The sequence below is a fragment of the Lytechinus variegatus genome, chromosome 13 (genome assembly GCF_018143015.1).
Source record: "Lytechinus variegatus isolate NC3 chromosome 13, Lvar_3.0, whole genome shotgun sequence".
Classification (NCBI taxonomy): Eukaryota; Metazoa; Echinodermata; class Echinoidea; order Temnopleuroida; family Toxopneustidae; genus Lytechinus; species Lytechinus variegatus.
In genome coordinates, this window is record NC_054752.1 from 13815193 (window position 1) to 13842597 (window position 27405).

Below are 27405 nucleotides of genomic sequence, written 5' to 3' on the forward strand. Positions count from 1 at the left end.
TCTTAAGAATCCTTAATCAACTCGGAAACTCACTGAGTTGCAATGAAGTAAAAGCACTCGAGACTGAATTTGCATACTCTGTGAAGGAGAATGAGCGGGATAAACCTGATGGCCTAAACTGAGCACAAGCCTTACATGGGATAACTATGACATTAACATGGACACTCTAAAAGGGAAGAATTCTTTGCATGCTACAGTCGGTAGCTGCTACTAGAACGTAGGACATCATTTCTCCATCAGTGATTCTGTATGCAAAGAGCCTACAGTTTAGATGAACATCCGAAAGAATAGGAACAGGCGTCGGTTTGATGGAAAAGATTGTGAAGTCGAAACCATACTTCAAAAAACTCAAAACAGCAAGGTTTGAGTTTTCGCCAGAGTATCAGAAGGAAAATGAAATGCTTTACGCCTAACCGACTTCCACTGGCTGCTTTAGTCTGTGATTGAGAGGCTTTTGCCTCTATTCCCTAGGTTTTTGTCCAAATTCATGAAAGATGATTTTCCACAACAGTGCAAATGAAAAGATCAAAGAAAGTGGCCAATGAGACACGGCAGGAATATGGAGTGGTAACATATGACCATAAGGCCTACTACATCAAGCACTGGATGAACCATGCATTTTTGATAAGTTATCATGCTTGGTAACTCCACCTGGAATTGGCCTTCTATGGTGCAAAAGGTACATTCATCGGTGAAAGTGGGGCAGAGCATCTCCTTAATACCGAATCTGTGATATTGGCTGATGGGTCGTTGACTGGATTTGTGGACAGGAAATACTACACCCGGATCCATGATATATTTCCTCTTGCAATGGAGGAAGATCTATGAGAGCTTGAAATCTACTCCTTCAACCACTCAAGATGGGATCACAGCACTTCTTGCTAATGTTCCAGAGGATGAAGATGCTTAGATGCAATTCCTTGACTCAAGCCAGGTATTCCGAGAACAAATGGAGTAATATGAGCTGTATTTCAAGGACGTGATGACTGGGAAACATACTGCCCAATACTGGTGCCTGTATGTATTCATGATCAACCAAATTCACATAGATCTCATGCGTGCATTACGTTCAAATGATGCTCCTGGATATATTACCATAGTTCCATTTGAAATCAACATCTTCTTTGCAATGTATAGACCTAACTATGCCAGATAGGGTGTACCGGGTACTCTTTCTCAGTCAGCTCAAGAATGCAGCACATGAGATTCAACCAATCCTACAGTTAGTCTGGGGCTTTCACAATCAGGAGAACTAGTAAAAACCATGCCAGATTGTCGATCGACTTGGAGTAGAGTGTGAACAGAGATGCAGCATCGCCAATGAGGGGAATTGCCCGATTCCACAACTCAAGTAATGCTATCAGACGTTGGTGCATCACATCAGCCAAGCAGGGAATGTCTGTTACAGAAATTCAGTTTGTACAAACTGAATGGAGAGGTCAAGTTAATTGCAAAATGAAGGCACAAGATCATAGAGATTATAAGTGGAAAACCAGGACTTGTGCTTTTCTCTTTGAAAAAAAAAATCAAAGAAGAATTATTGTATGATTATGGAGTCTCAAAGAACGCTGAGTTTCCTCCTTCTTCCTCAAGTTCAAAGATTCCCGGGGAGACAGAAAACATAGTCCAGGAGATTGCAATGATTTCATAGACTCGTGGGAAGACAAAAATTGTCTAGGACATTGAAACAAATCCAGCAAGACCTGGGGAGACAGAAAAAGTAGTTCAGGAATTTACAATTTCAGAGAGTCCTGGAGATACAGAAAACATAGTCAGGAGAGTCTGGTGACTTCAGAAAATCCTCAGGAGACAAATAAAACTTAAAATATAAACATTAAATGGAACTAATTATTATTCAATGTTAACAAGCACTAAGAATAACTTAAAAGAAACTGAAATTATTTTTTTAGAATACAAAAGATATGCATTCATTAACATCATAACTAATGAAATCAAGAACTTTATTCAATTTCTGTTTCCGGAGTACATAAATACCCTTCATCCACTGAACCCACAAGAATTTGATCATGCGCCACGTCACGGATAAGGGAGATGCCATATATAATAATGCCTCATTGCAACATCCCTTCATGCATTTTAGTGAATTACCAAAGAAAATTGTTTTCACCCAGTTAGATTCCATTGCAACACTTGCAATTGACCAACCATGCACAGGAGTTCTTGGCAGGATACATGACACCGAATTATACACTTTAAAGGATTCAATTGAGCATTCTATTATTACATCACATGCTGCTGGCTGTCTGGTCACTACATGTGAAACCACCATTTCTGTTCTTTTTCATTGTGGCAATGTCTCTGTATTTGATTCACATGCAAGAAATGCCAGTGGTGAACCATCACCTCTTGGAACTGCAGTACTACTCCGGTTTGGTTCCAGTACTGCTCTGGTTAAACACATCCAACATGTGCACTCAAGTCAGTTGCACCAGGAGTTTGATGGTATACCTATTCACTGCTCAATTTAAAAAACACTGGAATGTGAAGCAAAGTTGGAAGAAACTATTACCCCAGAAACTAAAGACACAGCTGCAAACTATTGTAATCTCAACATAATTTGATTTTACAATTTTACTCATATTATTATCAATTACATTCTTTTTCACTAAAATTCATTTCCTTACTTGCATGGAAATAATTATAGCTTCATACTATTGTCATTTCAACATAAATAATTTTACAATTTTACTCATATTATTATCAATTACATTCTTTTTCACTAAAATTCATTTCCTTACTTGCATGGAAATAATTATAGCTTCATAGTATTAACAGCATTCTTAGTGTTATCTGATTTTCTAGGGATAAAGTAGGCCTATACCATTAATGCATATGTAAACTGTCAGAACCACAATTCACCCCCTAAACTGCTGACAGCCTCAGAAGTCATATAGCATAGTTTTGACATGCAGTCTCTTCATGACTGCAATATGCAGGGAAGATAATGCTTGGCGTTTGCCTTGTTAACATAATAAATGTCTTTAGTTTGATAGGATTATCATAATTATTAGCCAAATAAAGTGATTAAAGAAGTCAAAGAGACATAAAGTAAGAAAGTTTGGCTTCAATCTAGAGATGTCAATACAACACATATATTGAGTGTTCCGTAAGCCACAATGTTCTCGAAAATTTTAATTGCTCTTTTTTATTCATAGTTATTTTTCTTTTTTTTTATATATATATACTTGTTCTTGGATAATTGAATATCAATTTGAATTCAGTTTTTATGAAAATTATCTGCATTTTCTGCATCCTGTAGGATACATTACTATTTTAAATCTGTATCATACAGGATGTAAATTCAAGTCATGTGAATTCTTGGTTTTTCCTAACACTCTGGTAGTACTTGATGATCACCTTTAGTTACTAGAATATTTTTTTGTTTTTCTTATCAAAAAATGTCAAATGTTCTCTAAATGTCCCGTACTAAGCGCATGCTTAGTTGCTCAGCAAGTGGTTAGCAATAGCCGAACTACTATCACCGTCCGTCACAGTACTAGCGGTAAGTTTTCTGTATGAGCACGGGGGTTGTGAAAGCGTGCTAATTCAACAAATTTGGGATATAGGCGGGCACATGTTGGCTAATGCGGTCTGCTAAACGTTGGGTTGTACGCCCTATGGACCAAGCTTCACAACGACACTTCATTTTGTAAATAGCATCACTGCAGTGAGAGATAGGGAGCACATCCTTACAATAGACGAGATCATTTTGTGTGTGGTAAATACCATATGTGCTTCAATGCTAGGAAAGCACTAGATATTGCTTTCCTAATTTGCATCTCAAACTTTTGGGAAACTTTCCCTTAATGCAGTAGTTTGAGGTAGATTGCACATTTCTTGGGCCCAAAGAAATGTCCAATCTAGCTCAAACTGCAGTGGCGAGGAAAAGCCTTCCATGGCAACGGCAGTTTGAGGTAGATTGCACATTTCTTGGGCCCAAAGAAATGTCCAATCTAGCTCAAACTGCTGTGGCGAGGAAAAGCTTTCCTTCACCACGGCAGTTTGAGGTAGATTGCACATTTCTTGGGCCCAAAGAATTGTCCAATCTACCTCAAATTGCCATGGCGAAGGAAAGCTTCCCAAAAGTTTGAGACGCAAATTAGAAAAGCAATATCTAGAGCCTTCCCTAGCGTTGAAGCGCATATGGTATTTACCACACACAAAATTATCTTGTCTATTTGTAAGGATGTGCTCCCTATCTTTCACTGCAGTGATGCTATTTACGAAATGGAGTGCAGTTGTGAAGCCCGGTACATAGGGCATACAATCCAATGTTTAGCAGACCACATTAGCCAACATGTGCCAACCTCTATCCAAAATTGTTGAATTAGTGCGCATTCACAACATGCAGAAAACTTACTGCGATGGACGGTGACGGATGGTGATAGTAGCTCAGCTATTGCTAACCACTTGCCAAGCAATTAAGCAGGCGCTGAACAAAACTGTTTATCTTGCTTAAGGTGCTCAGCCGAACAAGGAACTTCACTCATTTCGGTGATTCCATACGTGTTGTACGAGACATTTAGAGAACATTTGACAGTTTTTCAACATGAAAAACAATGAATATTCCAGTAACTTCAGGTGACATCAAGTACTCCCAGAGTGTTAGGAAAACCAAGACTTCACATGACCTGAATTCACATCCTGTATAATACAGATTTAAAATAGATATGTGACACAGAAACGGTGGATTTTTTTATACCTCATGTCTGTGACTTTGACAGTTAATTTTTTTTAAAAACTGAACTCAAACTGATATTCCATCACCAAAGAACAAATGCATATATGAAAGAAACCTACAAGGAATTTTGAGATTAATATTCAGTTACTATCAGAAAAATATGGGCTGTCTGATGAAATCGAAATCTCAGAATCTTGTACTTATCAATAGCAAGGCCCCTATTATAATGCCAAAATTTTGCCTAATTTTAACTATTATTCTTTGTGTTATTTCAATTGACAGGCCTTAGTTCTGGGTACTCTGGCAGAACATTCAATGTTCTGTCAAAGGAACCACTCATTCACAAAGTCTATGATAAACTGGAAATACTCTACATCAAGTTCTTGTCCTGTTACATGAAGCAAGAATATTTGATTGGACAAGACAACTTATGGAACTTGATCTTAATAACATCAGTAAGTATGTGGCCCAGGGTGACATCTTCTTTGGCTCAGCAGCATCAAAGATAATCAAGCAGCGAGGAGCAAAGGATAAGACTGTGGTTGAGTTCCTTGAGAAGACATCAGCAGCCTACAAGAAATGTGGCAAATGCTTACAGCGTAAGTTGCCTCTTACAAATAAAAATTTGCAAGCCATATCAACCATTGACCCTGCCGCTAGAGGTCATAGTCTCAGCTGCAAGTGGATGAAGCGGTTGAAAGACATGATGCCTATCCCTCTCACTGATGATGAGAGGGATAGCTTTGACTTGGAGGCTCAAGCATTCCATACAGACAAGCTACTGGCAATAGAAGACGATTCCAGTATTGACTCCTGGTATCATACGAACGTGTTCAGGAACGGAAAATACAATGTTCTTGGAAGAGTGATTAAGGGAGTGATGTTATTTTTTCACGGTCCCCAAGTAGAAAGTACATTATGGGGAACATACTAGACCAACACACAGGGAGAATGAATATTTCCACATTCACATCAATCCAAATGGTGAAGTACATGTACTATATGCTTGCAAGAGGTGAAGATGCCATTACTGCTTTCAGGCAGCCTGATCGCCGTCTCACCCGTAACATGTTCAGTGCAGCAGCTGCTTACAAAACAGCAAGAAAAGGTGAGTAAAAAAGATGGAAAAGAAGCTAGCCATGAAAGCAGCTCAAGACAAAGACTGTAACAGATGAGAAGGCAGCGCAGGTGCAATATGTATCCAAACAGCGCAAGATAGCAAGGAAAAGGCACTGGATACACTTGTTGCCAAGAGGATGGACAAGAAGAAGGAAAGGAACAATATTAGAATTGCAGGGGTAGCTAAGAACAGATGATTGGTTAAATACTTCCAGAATAGTCTACTGCATTGTACATGCTTGTGTTCCATAATTGTCTCTCAATGTCAGCAGCATATGGTTTACTTTACTATAGGTGTGGTGTATAGGTCTATACACAGTGTTCATAAAGTACAAAATGCATTGTATAGTTTGTAAAATTTTTATTTCCTTTATCTGTCAAATTGGTACTCCACAATGGGTTCCTTTTTCTATCAAATTGGTACTCCAGAATGGCTTCCTATATCCCTTTAAATGCTCATTGGAAGGAGCTGTGCCCCCTGAACCCCCGTTGGTGCTCTGCCCCTTGAAACCCGTCCATAGGTTTAATTTCCTTACAGATATTTTTCAAGAAAGTCATTCTCATGCCTGGCTCATACACAGTTTAATTATTAATCATAAAAGAATTTATTTTTTTTACTCATATATATATAAGAGTAGAAACTGACATCAAAATTTTGTTCAATAAAAACATCTTTTAAAGCGACAACTGTTACAGCGACCGGAAACTGGCAAACACTGGTTGACGCCATCTACGGCTTTTCCCATTTACTCATATACATGTACACTGTTCCAGCCTGTACGGAATGTGTCGGACTAGCGCATGGCGTGTGTCGAAAAATGTTACATGTGAGTGAATAGAGGAAGACGTTGATGGTGTCAACGGGTGTTTGCCAGTTTCTGGACGCTTTATTATATTTAAATGTTTTTACATAATAAAATATGTCTGGTATAGACCCAGATAATACATAACCAGCTACAATCACATGTTAGCTTTTTTTTATTTATTTACATATATATATATATACATATATTATACATATATATTTTTTTTTTTTGGGGGGGCTTAAACATGATGTGAATTACACAAATCATGACCAAGCTACCCCCCCCCCCCATTGAAAAAAGCCTTCTTTCTTTATTTCAGGTACTTGCTGGGAAAAAATGCCGCGACCAGCTACAAAACGTAAACGGGTAAAGAAAATGGGCAATATTGGAAAAATGGGCATTGGGTAATACCTGACTGACAAATTTGAAGTCTTCCCTGAACATTAGACAGATCTGAAAAATGGACACTTGCTACTTTTTTACACCAATAATGACAGTTCAGTTGGAAAAACAATCAAGCTTGTGAGAGAAAAGTTATCATGTAGATTCATTCGTGCCCAGCTGCGGTCTCTACTTAACCAAGCTAAGAAATTTAAACGTGTAGATACTGATGCCCTCACGACAAAATACACTACCATGACAGACTGCACAACTGTCAATCATGCAACAATCCAACATGTTGAATCAAACTGGAATAAACATCTCAATGAACTCAGATGCCATTGTCACCCTCTACTATCACCAGTTCTGTCCAAACAGCACCCAAAGCCAGTGAACTTGTCAAGATGGTATATGGCACAGACTGTGTCGCAAGCAACCCAATACTTGCAATAAACAAGTTCGGGTACAGGGACAGTAAAGGTGACCCTAAGGGCTCTTTGAGTGCTTTGGACAGTGCTGGCCTGCCACAAGGGCTCTTATCAAGTTACTGTGGAAACCGTCTTCACATCATGTTTCATATTGCAGAGAAGTTACATGAACACTCAAGCTTTTTACTCAAACTGTTTGAAGAAGGTACCGTAACTTGTGGAGGGTTGCAGGGTGCAATACTACAGGACTTCAAGTCACCTGCAGCTCAAGTAGAGTTACAGGTCTTGGGCTTGATACGTAAACTATTGTCCAGGCCATGGATGACAAAGCTTTATCGGCCGAGTTCAACAGAAAAGTGCAGTCATATGAGTGGCATTGCCGTTGTTAAGGAGGTGATTGGTGTAGCAGAGAGGTTCTCTGAAAGCTGCCTTGATACGCTGACAACGACCACCGACCTTTTCAGTCAGGCCCTGAAAGGTGATGACCACACACTTGATGCACTGCGCTCTAAGCCAGTTGATGAAGCAATGTTCTCCTCTCTCATGAAATCATGCCTCATGCAAGTTGTTGAAGTTCTTGAACGCCAATACCATCGGTACTTTGGAACATATCTCACCAATCAACTAATGAAGGAGACCCAATCCGCCCGTTGCCACAATATCAATGCTCAAAAAATAATGGGCATGTTCAGTGCTGCAAAAGACCATGCACCGAATGCTACTATGTCCTTCCTGTCCTCTAGGATCCGTGCCCAAAAAGCAAGGTGGTTGACTACCTCAACAGCCTAGTGCCTGAAAAGAGAAAACAGTTAATTCATCATTCGATTAGCATGACCAGGAAACTTCATGTAAAAAAATAAGCAGACTGAAGAGATCAGGTTAGAAATTGCCAGTTGCCTAAGTGAGAATAGACAGCAGAAGAACACCTTGGAGGGGAACAGACTTGAGAAGAAGCTGAAAGCACGTGACACAGGTCCTTAGACATCAATGTTGAATTTGCAAATGTCAAAGATAAGGAGCGTCTGGATTTTGCCAGCATTCTAGCTGGAAATATTGTCAGTCATCGGATTGGCCATGTCTGGTACAATAGTGATACACACGAACAAGTACATGTATGTACTTCGGAAAGGTGGAGAAACTGTTGAAGAAAGGGGGTGGTACTTACCGTATTGGATAGTGGGGCAAGGGACAGTCTTATGAGGAGGATGCTGAACACTATGACATCTCAAAATATGCAATAACTGACCTCCTAAATGAGGATTTAACTATATCATAATCACAGCAAGGTAAGCTAGTGAGGTACAGTTTTATGTATAAATTCAATGGATGCCAAACAATAATTGTTTTCATACATGTAAGTAAATGATGTACATAAAATTTTTGAATGTTTCTTTAATACTTCCATTCCTTATATTCATAGATCACATGTATTCCATGTTTACTTTAATAGCAGAAATTTCCATCAAAATATACCGAATCAGGATTTTTTGTTTTTTTGCAGCAGTAAGTTTTGAATAGATAACTAATTAATTTGCTATTTGATAATTACTAATCAATATATTTATCAAATACTGCAATACTGAGATCTGTCTGTAAGTATTCAATGTTTTATCATTCAGAAAGTTTTATTTAGAAGATGTGTTGATGCAGATGTTCCTGTCAAAAAATTTCAAACAATAAGGAAATTATATAAGTTTGTATGTGTTATGTAATGAGTTTATGAAATATTAACATGTCAAATTAACTAATTAATAATTACTAATTAGATATTCAATACATTGATCAATTAAGACAAATATTGATATCCTTTCTGATCACCTGTTTTTACTTAGTCTTAGAGTAAAATGAATAATTTGTATAATTTCGTAAAAAAAACATTCTCTGGGTTACAGTCGGTCACACATTTTGAATCATGGTTGCAATGGTAAGACAATGGCAAAAATTAAATAAGATTTTAATATAAAACAAGTGGAATGTCTCAGGCCGTCTCACCTGCATCACACGATTCAATATAGCAGCAGTGCTGACTTTGAAAACTACTCTAACTCGCACAAGATGTTCAGTGATACATGGTTACTCTTATGTCCACTTTTTATGAACTAGACCAATAAACTTACAGCTCTAGATGTATGACGGTTTTTCAACAAAAAAAACCAACATGGCCAAAGTTCATTGACCTTTGACCTTGATCATGTGACCTGAAACTCGCACAGGATGTTCAGTGATACTTTATTACTCTTATGTCCAAGTTTCATGAATCAGATCCTTAAAGTTTCAAAGTTATGATGGTAATTCAACAGATACACCCAATTCGGGCAAAGTTCATTGACCTTTGAAATTCTGTGTATCTTGCCGTGCGCAAAATCTCAAATTGTACTACCACTGTGTTTTGTTTTTCTACGAACGTGTACGTACAGGCACAGTATAACTAGCTAGCTACCAGTACAGTATACATACAGGTACCGTACACAAACACATACACATCTCTCTCGCACTATGGCGACAATCACAAGTTCTGGTGTGTTTCTCTGGTAAATAATCATCACTTTGGTCATCGTACATATGATACTTGATTACCCTTTCGTCTTTGTTTCATGAACTAAATCCATAAACTTTCAAAGTTATGATGGCGATTCAACAATACCCCCGACATAGCCACAGTTGTAAAATAGCTTTAAAACGGACATACATGTACTGAAGCTTTACAACATGCACTCATCGGAGAAGAATCGCATGAATGACTAAAACGCTAGAGCAAAACAATACATAACAGAAACACAATGGACGCTAAATGGCGATGTCCCGCAGTGTCCCATGCGACACATGAAAATGCATAAGTTTTTCCTACATTTATATTTTTGATGATGTAATCTTAGAATATCAGTTCTCTATCTTTGACCCATGGGTAATTGATCTATCCTATAAGTATCTACATATTATTACTGCCCTTCATTTTTCAACAATTGTCCTATTAAAAGTTGTCCCGTATGACAAACAGTAGCCTACATTGATTTAAGTAATTGATTTGACAAAAAAGTGAACTGAATAGGTATTCTTTTATCTCCATAGAACATCAAAAGGTGATTCTAACCATTTTAATTGACTTTATGTATGCCTATTCTTTTCTGAATCCCTTCAGCTAAACTGGTGATTTTCACTGGTCAGAGCTGGTTAATTTCATAGTCATTGACCATGAAAAGAAAACCTTTGTAATTAATTCACCCTAGCATGGAAGATGACTTCCTCTTGCATGCTATTGTGAAATTGTTATAAGATGTAAAAAAAATAATTTTCATTATCAGTCATCTACTCTGACCTCCCTTGATGGTCACTATTTCTTTTATATACAGTATTGAAACTCCTTATTTTTCTCAAGTTGTAAAAAAAATCTGGAAAACAAGACAAACCATATGGTTTCATGAAATGCAGGAAAGGGTCATTCCATCTGGATTCACCTAGTGGTTGCACCCGACCGTCTCAGAATTCGTTGTAATTTGGTACACATAAAATTCCCCATGGCCCAAGCACAATACAAAAAAAATTAGTCCAATCGGTCCGTCGGTTCTCGCGGTACAGCCCGCCCTTTTCTCCTTGTAAGGAATCACCAAAATGAGTGAAGCTCCTTGTTTGGCTAAGCACCTTATGCAAGATAAACAGTTTTGTTCAGCGCATGCTTAGTTGCTCAGCAAGTGGTTAGCAATAGCCGAACTACTACCACCCTCCGTCGCTGTACTAGCGGTACGTTTTCTGCATGCGTGCGGAGTTTGTGAACGTGCCCCAATGCAACAATTTCGGAGAGAGGCAGGCACATGTTGGCCAATACGGCTTGCTAAACGTTGGGTTGTACGCCCAATGTACCGAGCTTCACAACGGCACTTCAACTCATAAATAATATTTCTGCATTGAGAGACAGGGAGCACGTCTTAGTAATAGACGAAATCATTCTGTGGGTGGTAAATACCACACATGCTTCAATGCTTGGGAAAGCACTAGATATTGCTTTCCTAATTTGCGTCTCAAACTTTTGGGAAACTTTCCCTTGCCACAGTAGTTTGAGGTAGTTTGGACATTTCTTTGGGCCAAAGTAATGTCCAAACTACCTCAAACTGCCGTGGCGAAGGAAAACTTTCCCTTGCCATGGCAGTTTGACGTAGATGGAACATTTCTTGGGCCCAAAGAAATGTCCAATCTACCTCAAACTGCTGTGGCAAGGAAAAGCTTCCAAAAAGTTTGAGACGCAAATTAGGAAAGCAATATCTAGTGCTTTCCCAAGCATTGAAGCATGTGTGGTATTTACCACACACAGAATGATCTTGTCTATTCCTAAGGACGTGCTTCCTGTCTCTCAATGCAGAAGTGTTATTTACGAGTTGAAGTGCCGTTGTGAAGCTTGGTACATAGGGCGTAAAACCCGACGTTTAGCAGACCGCAATAGCCAACATATGCCCGCCTCTATCCGAAATTGTTGAATTGGCGCATGTTCACAACCTCCACAAGCTTGCAGAAAACATACCGCTAGTACAGCGACGGACGGTGGTAGTAGTTCAGTTATTGCCGACCACTTGCTGGGCAACCAAGTTTTGGTTTAAGGTGCTCAGCCGAGCAAGGAGCATCACTCATTTGTGCATGGTTGAGGCAGCATATATACAGCTAATAGACCAGATTCTGTGCCGCCAGACGGAGGTCATCAGAACCCTTGCATTTTTTTAGTTGCTTCGCTTCAAAATACGGCTGGTACCAAGCCTAACTTGTTTACTTGACAGCCAATCACGGCTCGCCATTTAGCATCCATTGTCTAGTTTCGGTTTTGTTATACCTGTATATTGTTTTGCTCTAGTGTTTTAGTCATTCCTTTGATTCTACTCATGTTGAAAAACTTCAGTATGTCCGTTTTTAAAGCTATTTTACAATTTTGCGGTACCACATGCTTATTTAAAGCCAAAGATAATTGACCTTAAATGACCTTTGATCTTGGTCAATGTGACCTGAAACTCACACAGGATTAGGTGACCTGATCTCCATTAACTACATGTATGTCCTTTGTATTTGGATCTCCACACGTGCAATCAAGCTAAGTAGGGACTACTACAACTATACTACAGCCAAATATACATCCACATCTATGCAGGTAGTCAAAGGACATATGATAGGACACCCTGCTTCATATTACTATTTAGTTTATCCCCCCACATATGCACAATAACCATTTTTTTCCCTCACAGAGAGGTCATGGGTAGCAATATTTGAGGGGAAACCAAATACAGCTATAGGTGAGGAGAACTCACCATCAACACCAGCGGAAGGGACATTGAATACAATAGAAATACAATACACGCAGGGTTTTTGAAGGTGTACTTGCTGTAGTGGATTGGCACTCTCCACAAACTAAAAATTTACAACTCAATGATGAGAAGCTAGACAGTGGAGATGGTGGATTACAGGGCAGCAGACCCAACCTCCTGCGCACGCTCTGCCATGCGACAAGTGACTCGGTGAAGTCTTTTGTAAATGGGGGGTGGACATCCCCTCTTGTGAGATATTGGGATGCCACCTCATTGGATGAAACATGGGATTCCATACGTAATCTCCCTTCAAATTCTCATTACTAGAGTAGTAGTTTGGCACTTTTTATGCTGGTTCTGGGAGTATTTGGCCCAGGCGCGTACGCAAGGGGGGGTTTCGGGGGTTCAAACCCCCCCCCCTTTTCGTTTCCTTTTTTTTTTTTTTTTTTTTTTTTTTTGCTTGTCTCCCCAGAGGTCGGTCTGGTCAAGGAGTTATCGGGCAAGAGCCTGATAACTCCTTGGTCTGGTTACGGACAGTTCCCCTACCCAATAATGTATATGACAGCAATAATGAACAGAATCTCATGTTTCCGACGAAAAACACAGAAAAAATTTCCGCTCGCTCGTAATCATTTATGAAATTTCTTAAGTTTCTAGTCTCTTGATCAAGGCCATATCATGAGACTTACGAGCAGGACATGTATCATCAACTAATATGTAATCATTACCAACAAGCTATTGAGAAGAATTGTATGTTTTGACGGAAAAACGCAAACATTTCGGCTCGCTTGCTCCGCTCGCTCGTAATTATTCATGACATTTCTCAAGTTTCTAGTGTTCTGATCAAGGCCATATCCAGGCGCGTAGCCAGGGGGGGCGGTCGCCCCCCCAAAAAAAACGTCCCAAAAAGAAAAAAAGAAGGGAAAAAAGGAGAGGAGAAAAGGAAAAGGGAAGGAAGGAAAGGGAAGAAAGGTAGCTTTGTGTTTTTTCTATTTATTCTTTATTTTTTTCTCAAAAGAGAAACTCCTTCACTCTTCTTGCTTTAAATTCATATATGAATTTTGCTTCCGCGCTGCGCGCGGTTAAATGACAATATTGAAGTTCTCCATTGTTCCCCCACCTTTTCTCTAACCCTGTTTTTCCACCTCAGCTACGTGCTTCTTGCCAGTTAAAGTTAAAATTGTATACATTAGGGCATGAATTTGAGTAAGGTTAGGCCGAAGTAAATGTATGAAGTTATCTTTTTTTTTCAATTGATCGCGCAACTTCTGGTCTGGTCGGCTCCGAGCGGGTAAAATCTTTATATCAGTTTCTGCCGTTACCTCCATAAAGTCAGCTTCTCCCGCTTTTCAGCTCATTACTATAAACAACCATAATTTGGGGGCAAACAGGTTCCTAATTTAAAAAGAGGAAGGTATGGAATTCGTGTCGTATTAAATAAAAAAGTACAATATTTTTTTATCAAATTGTATTAAACTTCATGTCATTTCCCTGTACACATTCATCTCCTGTCCTGTTTTGCGCCCTCAGTTTGAAATTTTGAATGACACTTTATATTCAAAATGAAGCGCTTCAGGATAAGTCAAAAAAATTAATCATCCTTTATTATATAGATAGATAATTTCAATAAATCACAGAAGTTTCAACTTTATGCGCACTATTTTCCTTGTAATGAAGTTCAATAATCTTAGAAAATCAATTGAATTAGAGACGATTGGGTATTAGAGATATCTACATTTGATGAAAGGTCCGCCCTTTGAAATTTCAGAGTTTCATTGCTCATCGCGGGGAGGAATATCTTCCTCTACCAATCTTCTCCTCTGTTTTGCGAGTTAAAAATATGCACTGATGCTAAATTGTTTGTAATCAAATCTGATCTTTCCAAAGAAAGTTTCAATATATCTTTGAGAATACCCTTTTCTCGGGACCCTTTTTATGGCAAGAAAAATTGATAAAACACTTTAGCTTCCGCGCTTCGCGCACAGTTATTATCATTTTAATTTCCTCCATTGTCTTTTGTGCGTTAACAATCACTTTTGAAAACAAGGTTCAAAATCGCAATATAGTCAACCGAATTGGAGGTACTAGACAAGAGAAACGGCTCCTTTTCATTTTAATTTATGAAACACTAAAAGCTTCGCGCTTCGCGCGGGAGGGGGAAACTCCCCCTCCCTGCACCCACCCCCTAGGGAGCGCGCTTCGCGCGCTCTGTAAGTGTTGGCACGCTTTGCGTGCATTTACCGCCCCCTCCAAAATGAAATCCTGGCTACGCGGTTGGCCATATCATGAGTGCTACGATCCGAAGGACATGTAGCATCGACTATGATACCAACAAACTATTGACAAAAAGGTTATGTTTTCAACGCAAAAACGAAAACATTTCTGCTCGCTCGCGGGTCATGACCGCACTGTTACATACCCATCCCCACTTAAATGTTATTGTCTTATTTGCAGCGCTGAAAAAAAAGGAAAAAAAATCATCACCTCCCCCCCCGCTCATCACTTTTTAGAGACTGGGCGGGAGATTTAAAAAAAAAAATCAGCTCGAAAACCCCCCCCCTTTCAAAAATCCTGCGTACGCGCCTGATTTGGCCTAAGAATCCGTTCTGAAAGTATTCTATAGTTTATGAAAAGTTGTCATTCCTGTAAACGAAGATAAAAGGACAAATTTATTGAAAACATTTTACCCTCATGACCTTAGGAAAGACCTTCTTTTACAACTCATGGGCTTGGATGATAAAGACTTGAAATAATTTCTACAAACTGTTAGATATTAGAAAGAAAGGAAAAGATGGAAACCCCTGTCATACTGGTCTGCACGAATTGCAAGAGGAGACAGAGGAGCAGCTCTTTGACAGTGTAAAAGCAGTTGCTTCCCCCCCCCTCCCATTTAATTTTTGCTCGAAAGTACATTCTTAAACTGATTAAACTTAATCAGATATAAATACAGACATACTGATGCAAAGGTAAAGAAGAGAAATGAGCGAAAGAAAGTGAGAAAAATAAAGTGGGAGATATATAACCAAAAAGGAGCAGGGGCCACGGAACGGTTTTAAAAGTAGGGGGTTTTGCAGAAAGTGGGGGGCAACAGCTGGCCATGAAAAAATCATAATTAGATGGTCACAAGATGGTAATTTCTACATGGTTTTGGAAAAAAGCTGAACCCCTCCCCTCTGTTTAAGCGGCTCCTGAGGAGTGAGATAACAGACAGACAGATAAAATACTTTGAGTGAAGAGAAGTGGGCACAACAAATTATAAAATGGAATTTTTACCGGGTGGTATTTGAATTCAAGAGTAATCATGGCGGGTAGCCATTCACCTAACCTGGGTCGGGTGTAGCACAATTTGGGCAATTTCTTTCAGAGGAAAGCATGCCATAGCTGGAACGGCAAGAGTCGTAACCGCTAAAATGTGACACCCTCAAAAACGTAAAAAATGAATAATTTTGTTTTACTGAAGTCTTAAGACATAGGTCACATTTGCTCAATGGCAGCAGTAGGGCAAGTCAAATTATTTTGCACCATATATGACTTGTATAAATTAGAATAAAAATGAATAAAACTGCTCTTTCGACTCACCCTACAGCAGGCGTAGAGCAAAATGTGACACATGTATCAGGGTTATCATTTAAAGTGGAATGAAACCTTTGGAACAAATAGGCTTGTGTAGAAACCGAAAAATCAAAGAATAAGAATAAAGTTTGAGAAAAATCTGACAAATAATGAGAAAGTTATCGGCATTTAAATATTACAATCACTAATGCTATGGAGATCCTCCCATTGGCAATGCGACAAGGATGTGTGATGTCACTGATGAACAACTTTCCCTTTGGTGGACTATAAAATACCCTCAAAATGTCTCTTTTTGCTTTTCTTATGATGATACAAACTCTTTATCCATGATGTATTCTTTAAAAATATGTATTACATGCCCTCATGTAGAAAGAACACATGATCTATGGATAGATGTGATAAAAGAGGCAATTCAAGTGAAATATATACTAAAGTAATGGGGAGAGTTGTTCACAAGTGACATCACACATCTTTGTCGCATTGCCAATTTGCCATCTCCATAGCATTAGTGATCGCAATATTCAAATGCTCATAACTTTCTCATTATTTGTCCAATTTTTCTCAAACTTTTGTTGATCTGTTTCTTTGATTTTTCTCTTTTCACACAAGCTATCTTTTTCCAATGGTTTCATTCTCCTTTAAGATACATACCATAGCGAAGATTTAAACATAATACATTTCTCATATCAATTAATTCATCTTATTGATTTACAGCTCAAGACAACTGATGGAGCATTAATATTACGATGCTATACTGAGTATGCTGGACGATTCTTCAATCGCCGCACCCGACGATTCCAACTCCCAACATCATGTCAACTCACAATCCAGCTCCCTCTCCACCCCCAAATCTCAATCTGTCCTCCAGAAGCTAGACAATATTTATACTAAAAACAAGTTGATTGTGACAAATCAAACCAAAATCATTAACACTTTGGAAAAGTTGAAGGCAAATTCTTTTGGTGAAACCAGGGTCCAGGGTGGATCTAAACAGAAACACGACCCTGTTTTCCATTCCCAATTAGATGAAGACAGCGTTAGCATTGGCAGTCATGACGCCAATTCCTTTATGACTAAGGCAAAATATCTCCAAGCTTTTGAGCACTCCAAGAATGGAAAAGACCTGGTGGTCAAACTCCTCTCCAAGTTTTACATGAAGGAGTTAGCCATCTACAACTTTAACAGGGATAGCTGTAAGAAATCCCATAGGCGGGACTATGTTTTAGGGAGATAGCGGCTCAAGCAGACTTACAATTCCAAGGTGACTTTTCTGGCGATGAGAACAAAAAAACAACTCCGCAATGTCGTGAATGGCAAATGCCGGAAAGCTCCATACACAGTCAACCATCAGTTATCATTATCTAATATGGCAAAGTTGAATAGGAATATCGTCACGGACGGACATTTGCAGTCGTATGTAGGGGATTTCTTATTCAATTATTTTGTAATAGTGTTTTATCAGTTTGGGGAGGTAATCTATTACATAAATCTAATAAATGGTATTGTAATAAAAAAATAACCCCCAAATATTAAACCCCTCCCCCAACACAAACTCGCACACATTAAATTAAATGTTGCATCGTGTGTCCGCCCCCCTAATTTATTTTGGCATATATGATTATATACGGTATGTTTCAACATTACATAATGTTATTTGTGTTCTACATGTATCTACCAATGTGCATATATTATTTTGTTCATGTAATAACTGTAATGAAAATTTGATAATTGTACATACCTTGCATAACGTGTCCGACTGTATGTGTCAGTGTAAAGTATGTACATGTATATTAGAATTGAAAAAGATCATGTTGAGCAAAATGTAGAGATGGAAAATGATGCAAAGTGAATTAACATGCTGATTGCTGAATATGCTGAGGGGAGTGCACGTGGTGAGACAAGAGAAGAGGAAAGGGTATCTCAGAATGGTCAAATGAGAGTTTTGAGATTCAGTTTTGATTTGCTGACTTTGTCAAAGCTTGTGTCAACATATGTAATGAAACAACATTGTACAGAGATGTCAATTTTAATGGAATATAAAGAGAAGGGATGACGTGATGTATAGAAAAAAAATCACTCGAGTCTTGAGGAAGACAGGAAGAGAGATTGACAGGTGCGTAAAGAGAATCAAATGTATCCATATATGTAGGATGGAGATGTGGAAAGTTACATTTTAAGTTAAAAGGGATCACGATTCAAAAAGACAGCTAAAAGGTAATATTAAAAATGAAAAGAATAAGAATAGGAAAACAAAATTGAAAACAAAATGAAACATTTGTTTCATTTTGGTATCGTTTTTTAGCAATGATAGCTGATAATGAACCGATATATCTTTTCATAGCGGAAACCAATGAAAAGACAATAAATTTGGAGAGAGATATAAAAGTTTCGGAAGTGAAAAGGTAGAAATCGATTCTGATACAAAGGTGAGTAATAATGGTTTAGAATTCTTGGATATCTATTATAAACCATAAAACTATGAACTACATGTATATGCAAATCTAAACACACTACATCATACAAACAACTAGCAGCTTGGTTAATGTACCACTAAAGAAAAAATGCAAAATATAAATGCTAAAAAAAATAATTAAAATTTTAAGTTTAACTTTCATAAATCAGGAAGAAATACAGGACCATTGCGGAAGTGATTATTTTTATTTGTAGAGGTGTGTAATTTGGCTGGGTGTGATTTATGACAAGAGTTTTGATTCAGCGGATGATTTATAAAAAAACAGAAATTGAAACACCCATCATCACACAGAAGAGCAAAGACGTCTTTCCTGAAAATTGGTGAATCAAAAATCAATTTGGTCCTTGATTCTGGACAAACGGTAAAGGTGATTTGTCATAAACTATTAGGACAAAAAATATACAATTAGACCAGGCTGATATCAAGGGAATGGCCATTTTTTTAAGACTGTGAAAAACAGTCAAGCACCTTTGGCACCAACTTGAGGAGGCCTTTGCCCTGCAGTGGGCTGAACAAGGCTAATAGATGATGATGAAAACAGTCTATTGTCAAGTTGGAGCGCTGTGGCCCAGTGGATTAGTCTTCGGACTTTGAAACAGAGGGTCGTGGGTTCGAATCCCAGCCATGGCGTAATTTCCTTCAGCAAGAAACTTATCCACATTGTGCTGCACTCGACCCAGGTGAGGTGAATGGGTACCCGGTAGGATTTTTCCTTGAACGCTTTAGCACCTATTAATATGGCGGCTCAGCTACAGCGGGGTAATAATATGATACCAATTATCAAAGCGCAGTAGAGTACATGCACATAGTAGCTGCGCTATATAAATGGACCTATTTTCATTATTATTAAGTCTAAAAAAGTAAAAAAAGAAAAAGGATAAGGGAAGATTCCCGAAAAAAAGGCTCCAAGGCCAAAAAAAGCTGTGGCAAAATATAGTCTTGTTTTGACTGGGTGCCAAATTCCAAAGAGAAGAAGTGGTACAACTTTAATACATTTAAGAGTCCAAGTCGGAAATGAATAGAGGAGCTATTACATCTTGCCTTTGCTTGGCCTGAGAACTCAGTCAGGACATGGTAGGCAATTTTCTTATAATTGCTTAATTATTGATATATTGATTCTTAAATATGCAAGACAGAAATAATTCATTATATGTGGTACATTATTCGAGCCAATTGATGTGAACACATTGGAATTGCCATGGAATGGGGTGCGGCTTTCATTATTAATTGCAGTGCTACGAGCTAGCGCCAAGTCCAGTACAACGGCAGCGCTAGACCTGATATCTGATCAGTGCAGATCGGCGGAACGAAGCAGACAGAATTAGTTTAACTCCGTTCCGCAGATTTTCCGCAGATTCTTTTTGACTCTGACAAGGATTTACTTAAGGTAAAAATCTTACACTGTTCCGATGCACGATCCTGCAGCAGAATAGCAGTGAACGCCATCGATAATATAAATACGGTCCCTTAGTCCTACAGGTAGATCCGTTCCAAACGTCAATCAGCGTAGACAAGAAGTCTTCCGCTTGTTATTCCTTACAACTGTTTCCGCTGCCAGAGCACAAATAAATGATCCTCTCCAGACTATTTTGAAGAAGCCTGATTCTCTTGAATTCACAGTTAATTCTATTCCCCAAACCTTCTTCTCGCTATCCTCGTTCGCCCTTGCCCTCGTGCTAAGATCGTCAATATCATGCCCACCTCAACAATTCAGGTGAAACTCGTATTCTTCCCGTTCTGACCGCCCGTGCGATTATTCACAATCCAATCATTCTGATGGCCCTCATTCTCCTTCCCGTTATTCTCGTCCTGATCCACCACCTTGCAGGGATGATGGTCATTGTTATTCGCACCACGATCTCAGAATATAACAATACATTCCAGCAGTGGCAATTATATAAAAGGAATTCGAGCAGTATAAGGACTACAAGTGTCTGTACGTATATGTACAAATAAAAAAAAAAAAACATGTGCCTATTCCAGGAAGAAAGTATTAAGGATTGATGATGCTGATAAACTGGTCTCACCGTAAACGAGTCGAAGTTGGGCAAATACGCAGGAGGTGCCATGGCCAAGTGGTCTAAGGCACCTGGCTATACATGGAAAGTCCGGAGTTTGATCACCGGCCACGGCACCTATGCCCGTGAGCAAGGCATTTTAATCTCCAATGCTCTTATCCTGCTTTCAAATACACGGAAATGCAATATGGATTATTGGTATGGTGTGCACTTTTTTGGTGTGTGTTTTTTTTAAATGCAGATCTGATGTGGCAAGAAATGGTGGAGAGCAGATATTTCATGTTCAAGTCTGACATGGCAGTTCTGTGTGGGTTCAGGTTTTGAGGATTGGGAATAGGGGTAAAGGATGGGGAGTGATGGAGGAAGAGGATGCGCTTGGCAACAGAGACATGGTCATAATTGATTGTTGGAAAGGTTTTAGGGAGAGGTGATGCTAACAGTTTAGTGTAGACTAGGGAGGATTTTTTTTTTTTAAATCCTCATATCAGGTCTCTCACGGTCAACGCTAACTGCAATTAATAGCTGGTTTTAACCTATTAGTTTCCAGTGGCTGTTTTAACATTACGTTTTACATACAAAGAGCACCTGCAGTCCCGAAATACATTAAAAATATTAAATATTGAGATTATTAGGTCCCTAAAGAGAGGAGCTGTAGCCGTCAGTTCTCTAGTCTTTCACATAACATGGCCTGTAAAGTGTTTCATTTTCTCTGGTTAGCTGGTAAATCAAACCACTCACTAGGGAAATATCTCCAACCATAATACAATTGACATCTCATGCAGCTCCTTTAACTGAAAATAATATTCCACACAACTGTAACCCCAAATCGAGAGTTAAAGGTTTGCATTGCAAAAGCCTGAATAGATCATGCAGAGGAAACACACTAAAATTTAAAAAGCTGTAAATAAAATTTCAAGCTGTAATCAGCTTTACAGCTATATTCATACACACCTAATTCTAAGATTCTACCCATGAAACTTCACCACCTGCTGTGTTTACAAATTCTTTTTTCCCTATTTGGGGGACTATGCCTTGCAAGTTTAACTTTCATAACCTTTTTTTAACTTTCATATAGTCTACAATTTCATTCATTAGAATAAATCTTGATTGTTTCATGTAACTTTGTGTGTTTCATGCTCATGATTTTCTAATTGAAATAAATTGAATTGAATTTAATTGAAGTATATTTCATTCTTACTTAGATCCCAAAGTTAATCATCCTTGGTGCATACTTGATTGGATAAATATTTAAGCTTCAGAAAGCTAGTATGTTTTGAAAAAAAAATTAAACTTTAGAAACTCTTGAATAGTTTCAGTTTCTGGCTATTATAAGTTCACATGAATGATGAAAGATACATGATTTCAGAATGATATAGTGTGTACTATTTACACAAGTTATACAATAATCCAGTAAATATGTTTTCAGTGACATACAATTTTTGATAGGCCTGGCTATTTGAATAAGGCAGTGTCATTGAGTTGTTGAACAAAAATGAATGATATTGCTATGGCAGTTGGCCTGTGCACATAATACTAAATATTTTCAAATCAGATTGCACTATTAATGAATTAATTCATTCGTACAACCCAATGGCCACATAATCTAAAGAGTAAACACACAAATATCTTGCTTTGTCTTGTTTGATTGTAAGGCTGCTTTTAAGTTTGATCATATAGACAATGCAATCAATCACATAAAATCTACCTATCAATCAATCTCTAAGCATTATGTTACAGGGCCCAGGTCTTGAAAAAAAAACTCTGGTCACTGAATTGAACAGACATCTTACAGATATTACGCAAACCTGTGCACTGATTTCAATTGTAATACATTACTTCTCATCTAAATGCCTGTAGACCATCATTGCTTTGAATGATCTTTGATGTCTGTGACAGGTTCCTCGTTGATTGTCAATCACAGCTTTGTCATCAATCTGCCATTCTTGATGGATCTCTGTCCGCAACATATCTTCTGGCAAGAGTCTGAGGATATCAAGTTTAAAGGTTGAATGTGCACATCGAAGCAGTAAAGCATAGAGTCGAATATGCATAAGTCGAACTTCCCAAGTTAAATATATTTTTCTAAGTGAAAGTAATCTTTCACGCTAGGGGCCCATAACACAAAGCTTAGCAATGATCATAGAATATTTGTTCAACATTCAATTGCATTGACTTTGATGTATGATCAATCGCAAGAATCAAGCGTACGATTAATCTCTATCTTTTGTGTTACGGGACCCAGAATGAGCGAAACATATTTTCAACATTATCAACATCTTCTAATTAGAATTTCGATTAAGAGATTTTCTGTGGTCCAAAGAGATTTGGCTTCCACAGACTTAACCGGAAAGTCATTTGTGAATGACTCAATATCGGATCCTGTAATAATGCTCCTACCTTCGATACTTTCTATGATTCTCCTAAATAGGCGCCTCGATATCTACTCATTTGTTTGACACTATGTGCACCCGTCACAGAAATGTACAAGACTCCAGTGACCTACTCAGTCTTACTTAGAGGCAAGATCACAAGGAACCTGGCCGGAGATAGGACTTCATTAGAACCTCTGACTCTCTGGTAATCACAATCTGTCTCTTCTCTTAAAAGGGAATCAAAACATCTCTTTTCTAATCCAGATTTTTAGAAATGGGAGAATTGATTTCACATTTGTCTTTCGTATTCATATTTTACATTTCCTGATGGGCTTTGGGCCATTCTGGGATAAACACAAAACTTGAATAAAGATGATAATACTTACATCATAACACCTTCACGTGCACTATGAAGCCCTCAAAAGAGCTTGAGGACCTCAAAATGCCTCTTTAATGATCTGCTTTCGTCTCTGAAGTGAAGAGTGCTCTTAACGTCTGCACCATACAACATCAGTTTGGAGATGAATTGAAGATGGTCTTCACCTATATGAGGGCGCCCTTCATCTTTAACTTGGTAGGGAGTGACATGAACATTGAATGTAGCCTATAAAGAAATTAAACAGTGGATGTAGTTCGTACCAGACAAGTGTCTATGTGGAGTAGAGAAATGTAACAGTAACCATATCTGACAGGATATTGCACAATCATATACATATTTTATAATATAGTTCAAAGTTTGAAAGATCGGGCATTGAATCATGGTGCTTATAGTTTTTTCTCCTTTCAAACCTAAGCCTAGTAAGGCCTCTCAGTTCTGAAAAATACCTGCTTCCCCCCAGAACTTCCATGTTGAATGTTGCTTAAATATGTTTCTCTCTGAGTAGCCAATATAGTTATTTAGTTTTCAAAATGCACAAAATTGAAAATTAGCTATCTGTAAAAGTGATTCTTGTTTTTCACACTGCCCTAAATTTGAAGTAACCCAAAAAAAATAGATGCAAGTTTCTTTTCCACCATTTCTTGCGGACTGCTCAGAAAATAAACCTAGTTTGCAAGGTGTGCACATCTCATGCTTGCCTGAACCCGAAAACTTCAAACCTCGTTTTCTCCTTTTTTTTTAAAACTTGCTGAATTTATTATGCATTCAATCAAGTGCTTGTCATATATCATTTTACAGCTTACATGTAGGATGCGTTTTTTTTCAAGCTCAATAAAAATTCGAAAATTCATATGTACGACTTATTGTTGGTTTTGGGGTGGAAGATCACATATGACAAGGCCTTTGTTATACCATACCTTGAGGTTGGCAACCTCTCTTAAAACACTGTCATCTGTAACATACGTCGAGACAGTACCAGCATGGCCACCGTCTAGCCAATAGAAGGCCTCGACTCTCCTGATAAAGGCAAGTATTGCTTGGTCTGAGCATGCCCTTTCTAGTTCGTACATGAGCTGATTGAGGACTGTACAGCCTTTGCTGAAACCAATCACCGTCAGTGAAGACTCAGTCACTTTTTCTCCGGCAGGATCTGCTCCTTCCTTCATAGGTAAAAAAAGAAAGACAAAAGACATGTAATAGCTTAATTGATATCACAACTGCTGCAAGATATTGAATACAGGTTACATTGCCAAAGTCATCCAGGGCTCGACATTAGCAATCACAAATGAGAGTTGGGCCACCAAAATTCTTTAAAAGCTCACACTTTGCCGCCCGGTTAGGCTCCCAAATATTGATAAATTGTTATGTTTTTTGTTATAGGGCCACCTTTTCTTGGCAGGCCAGCGAAAATATGAAATGGATGATTTTGGTGGACTGATCGGGCCACCAAGAAAAAAAAATAGTTTGTAGCCATGTCATATCTCTCGCATGTGCCAAAGGATTCTGGAAGAAATTGTGTAATTGCTGAGAAATCAACAATTAAGCAAAGGATTCGGGTAGAGCGTCGGGCCAGATCCTCTGAGCAATAATTATCTATTGTCCCACGTGCGCTTATCTGTGTTGGGGATCTTCGGTGTGAACATTTTTCAGCGTAGATTTCAAGATTTCACAAAGTTCAGTTAATGAAACTGTACCAGATCCCCCAGATCTAGATCCTCGATGATATACTGACAATTAAGCCTTGTTTTACAGACTTTCTCATGAAATCTGTGTTTACTGCAACTACTGGAATTTCTCTTTAATGTGGAGCAGGAGTAATTCTGTCAGTTGCGGTCAAATATTGCATGTAATTTGTCAAAAGACAAAATACAGGTCCAAGGAAAGATTGATTATTTCTTGCTTTTAAGAGAACTTTCCTTGTAAACATACTTACCGTGGATGGCTTTTCTGTGATACATTTCCAAGCATTCTGAATCAGGAGTCTCAGATGCTCCCATGCATGACGGTACTCGTAGCTGGTGGGCGAACCAAGGACGTCTGTCTCCATAAAGTTGTCATAGCAACTGAAGGTCTCGTCCACCCGACGTGAGGGTGTCACCATGACAACCTGAGCATCAGGGAACCTATTCTGCAACATGCCAACAGTGCTCTCAAATGTCCATTCTTTCCATTTCTGATTTGCTTCATGATGCTTCATGATGTTCTCGAAATTCTGTGAAATAAAAATAAAGTGGATGGTATTATTTATCACATATTTTGTTGACACTGCATTGGCTATAAAATATATTCTCAAAAATCTATTTCCATATTGGTAATGTTTTCTTCGAAATATAAACAAAAAGGGTCAATAACAATCATCTATCATTAAAATTTATGAAAGTAACATAGCCATTGATTCTTTTGGAAAATACTGAACTTTTAATATTTGGATATTTTCCAACCATCAATCTTATCTGCTACACCTCTGCACAAGACAAGTGTGTCTTCAAGTTCTCAAGTTCATACCACTATCTAAAGTACTAATTATAGGTTTCCAATTTCAGAGTCTCCAGTTTTGGAGACCAATTTCCTTTGTTTACATTTGCTGCAGAAGGATTACCTTGGCGGCAAATAAAAATGTGATAAGCGGATTCCTCATGAAAAATTACCCTTTTCACCGTCTACTCTACAAATTCACTGTCTACTTTTGTTTTGATAAAGAATTTTGTTGTCGATCACATACAAAACAAATGGGCTTCTGACCTCAGTGAGACAAAATTTTGGGAGGCAAAAATCATGGTTTTGTTGGTGTTGTTTCTTTTGTCCTTTTGCAAAGCAAGTCTCCAATATGGGAGATTGTCTATATTGCCCATATTTTGGAGTCTCCCATATTGGCCATGCACCTCTACTGATCATATTTATTAAGTCATATGGCTTATATTAAATATGAATGGAATTACTAAGCCTTTAATAATCAGCTAAACAGTAAATTGTCACATTCACATCATTTTTTTTCTGTTAACTTTGTCTTGACTTTTTGTCAAACTTTAACTTTTCAATCAATATTTCAGTTTATAAACATGATTATGATGATAAACAAAAGTTACATGCACAGATCATGTTGTTATTAAGGTACTGAACTCTTACACTGGATGTTTGACTTTATTGACTATTGTGGCTATGTATGCATCATGAGTATGCAAAACATTGTAAGTTCTATAAATTTAGTATTAAAGAAAATTATCGCCGAGTCTGAGAATGGGACTCTCGACTCGAGCTGCAAGGCATGCATCAAAAGTTGACATCAGAATCGGGCTTGAAATCACGTGCACGCGTACCTGAACGTCACCCGGGAAAAACACGACTGTCCGTTGCGGTATGTATGGGCCTTCCACCCCAGACTTTCGGGCACCAAATAACAGCGTATTCCGTCGGGCTTCAAATCCTTCGACCTTCTCAAGAACCTCAACCCCATTCCCCTTAGCCACGTTCAATTGCCCACACGCCATAAAGTGAATACGACCGCTGAAAGTTGCAGAATGTAGCTTTGTAAATAAACAGGACCTCAATTTATGGACTGATGGAGCAAAACAGACAGAAAGTCGCATATTTTTTTTCAATTAACGTGCGACTGCTGTACTGTGACTGCTGTACTGTGACTGTCAATCCATCGTGCACAATCCGAAATCTTATGGAATGCCATCGATGTGCGCTGGATTTTTTTTATAGTAATTTTTTTTTCTTAATCATTGTCTTCTACTTAATTCTTTCAGATGCTCTGGCTGCAGCCTATCTCAATCGAATCCATATGACGAACATAATGACGAACGATCCAACCCCCCCCCAAAAAAAAAAAAGATGTTGGTGATAACCATAAACGACAACAATAATAA

General features: G+C 38.4%; 1 protein-coding gene across 3 annotated transcripts; it reads right to left on the reverse strand.

Annotated features, from left to right (window-relative positions):
• Nucleotides 1-8139: 8139 nt before the first annotated feature.
• Nucleotides 8140-27149, reverse strand: LOC121426109 (UPF0565 protein C2orf69-like). 3 transcript variants are annotated; one of them, XR_005971559.1, is made up of 6 exons: nt 26851-27149; nt 25467-25745; nt 24451-24693; nt 23541-23758; nt 22619-22765; nt 8140-8228 (listed from the first exon to the last, which is right to left on the reverse strand). XR_005971559.1 is itself a non-coding variant. In XM_041622273.1 (5 exons), the coding sequence occupies exons 1-4, from the start codon at nt 27118-27120 to the stop codon at nt 23573-23575; spliced, it is 978 nt and encodes a 325-aa protein (XP_041478207.1). In that variant the 5' UTR covers nt 27121-27149; the 3' UTR covers nt 8140-8228; nt 23541-23572. The 3 variants fall into 3 exon arrangements, 2 of the variants coding, with proteins under 2 accessions (XP_041478207.1, XP_041478206.1); XM_041622273.1 differs by lacking the exon at nt 22619-22765; XM_041622272.1 differs by lacking the exon at nt 8140-8228 and having other exon boundaries at nt 20172-22765.
• Nucleotides 27150-27405: the final 256 nt, after the last annotated feature.

Coding starts and splice junctions, on each gene's coding strand:
- LOC121426109 (XM_041622273.1), bottom strand. CDS start 27,120: ATGCGACTTTCTGTCTGTTTTGCTCCATCAGTCCATAAATTGAGGTCC. Junction 25,746..26,850: donor TTTTCCCGGGTGACGTTCAG/GTACGCGTGCAC, acceptor TTTATTTCACAG/AATTTCGAGAACATCATGAA. Junction 23,759..24,450: donor GAGAGGTTGCCAACCTCAAG/GTATGGTATAAC, acceptor ATTTCTTTATAG/GCTACATTCAATGTTCATGT.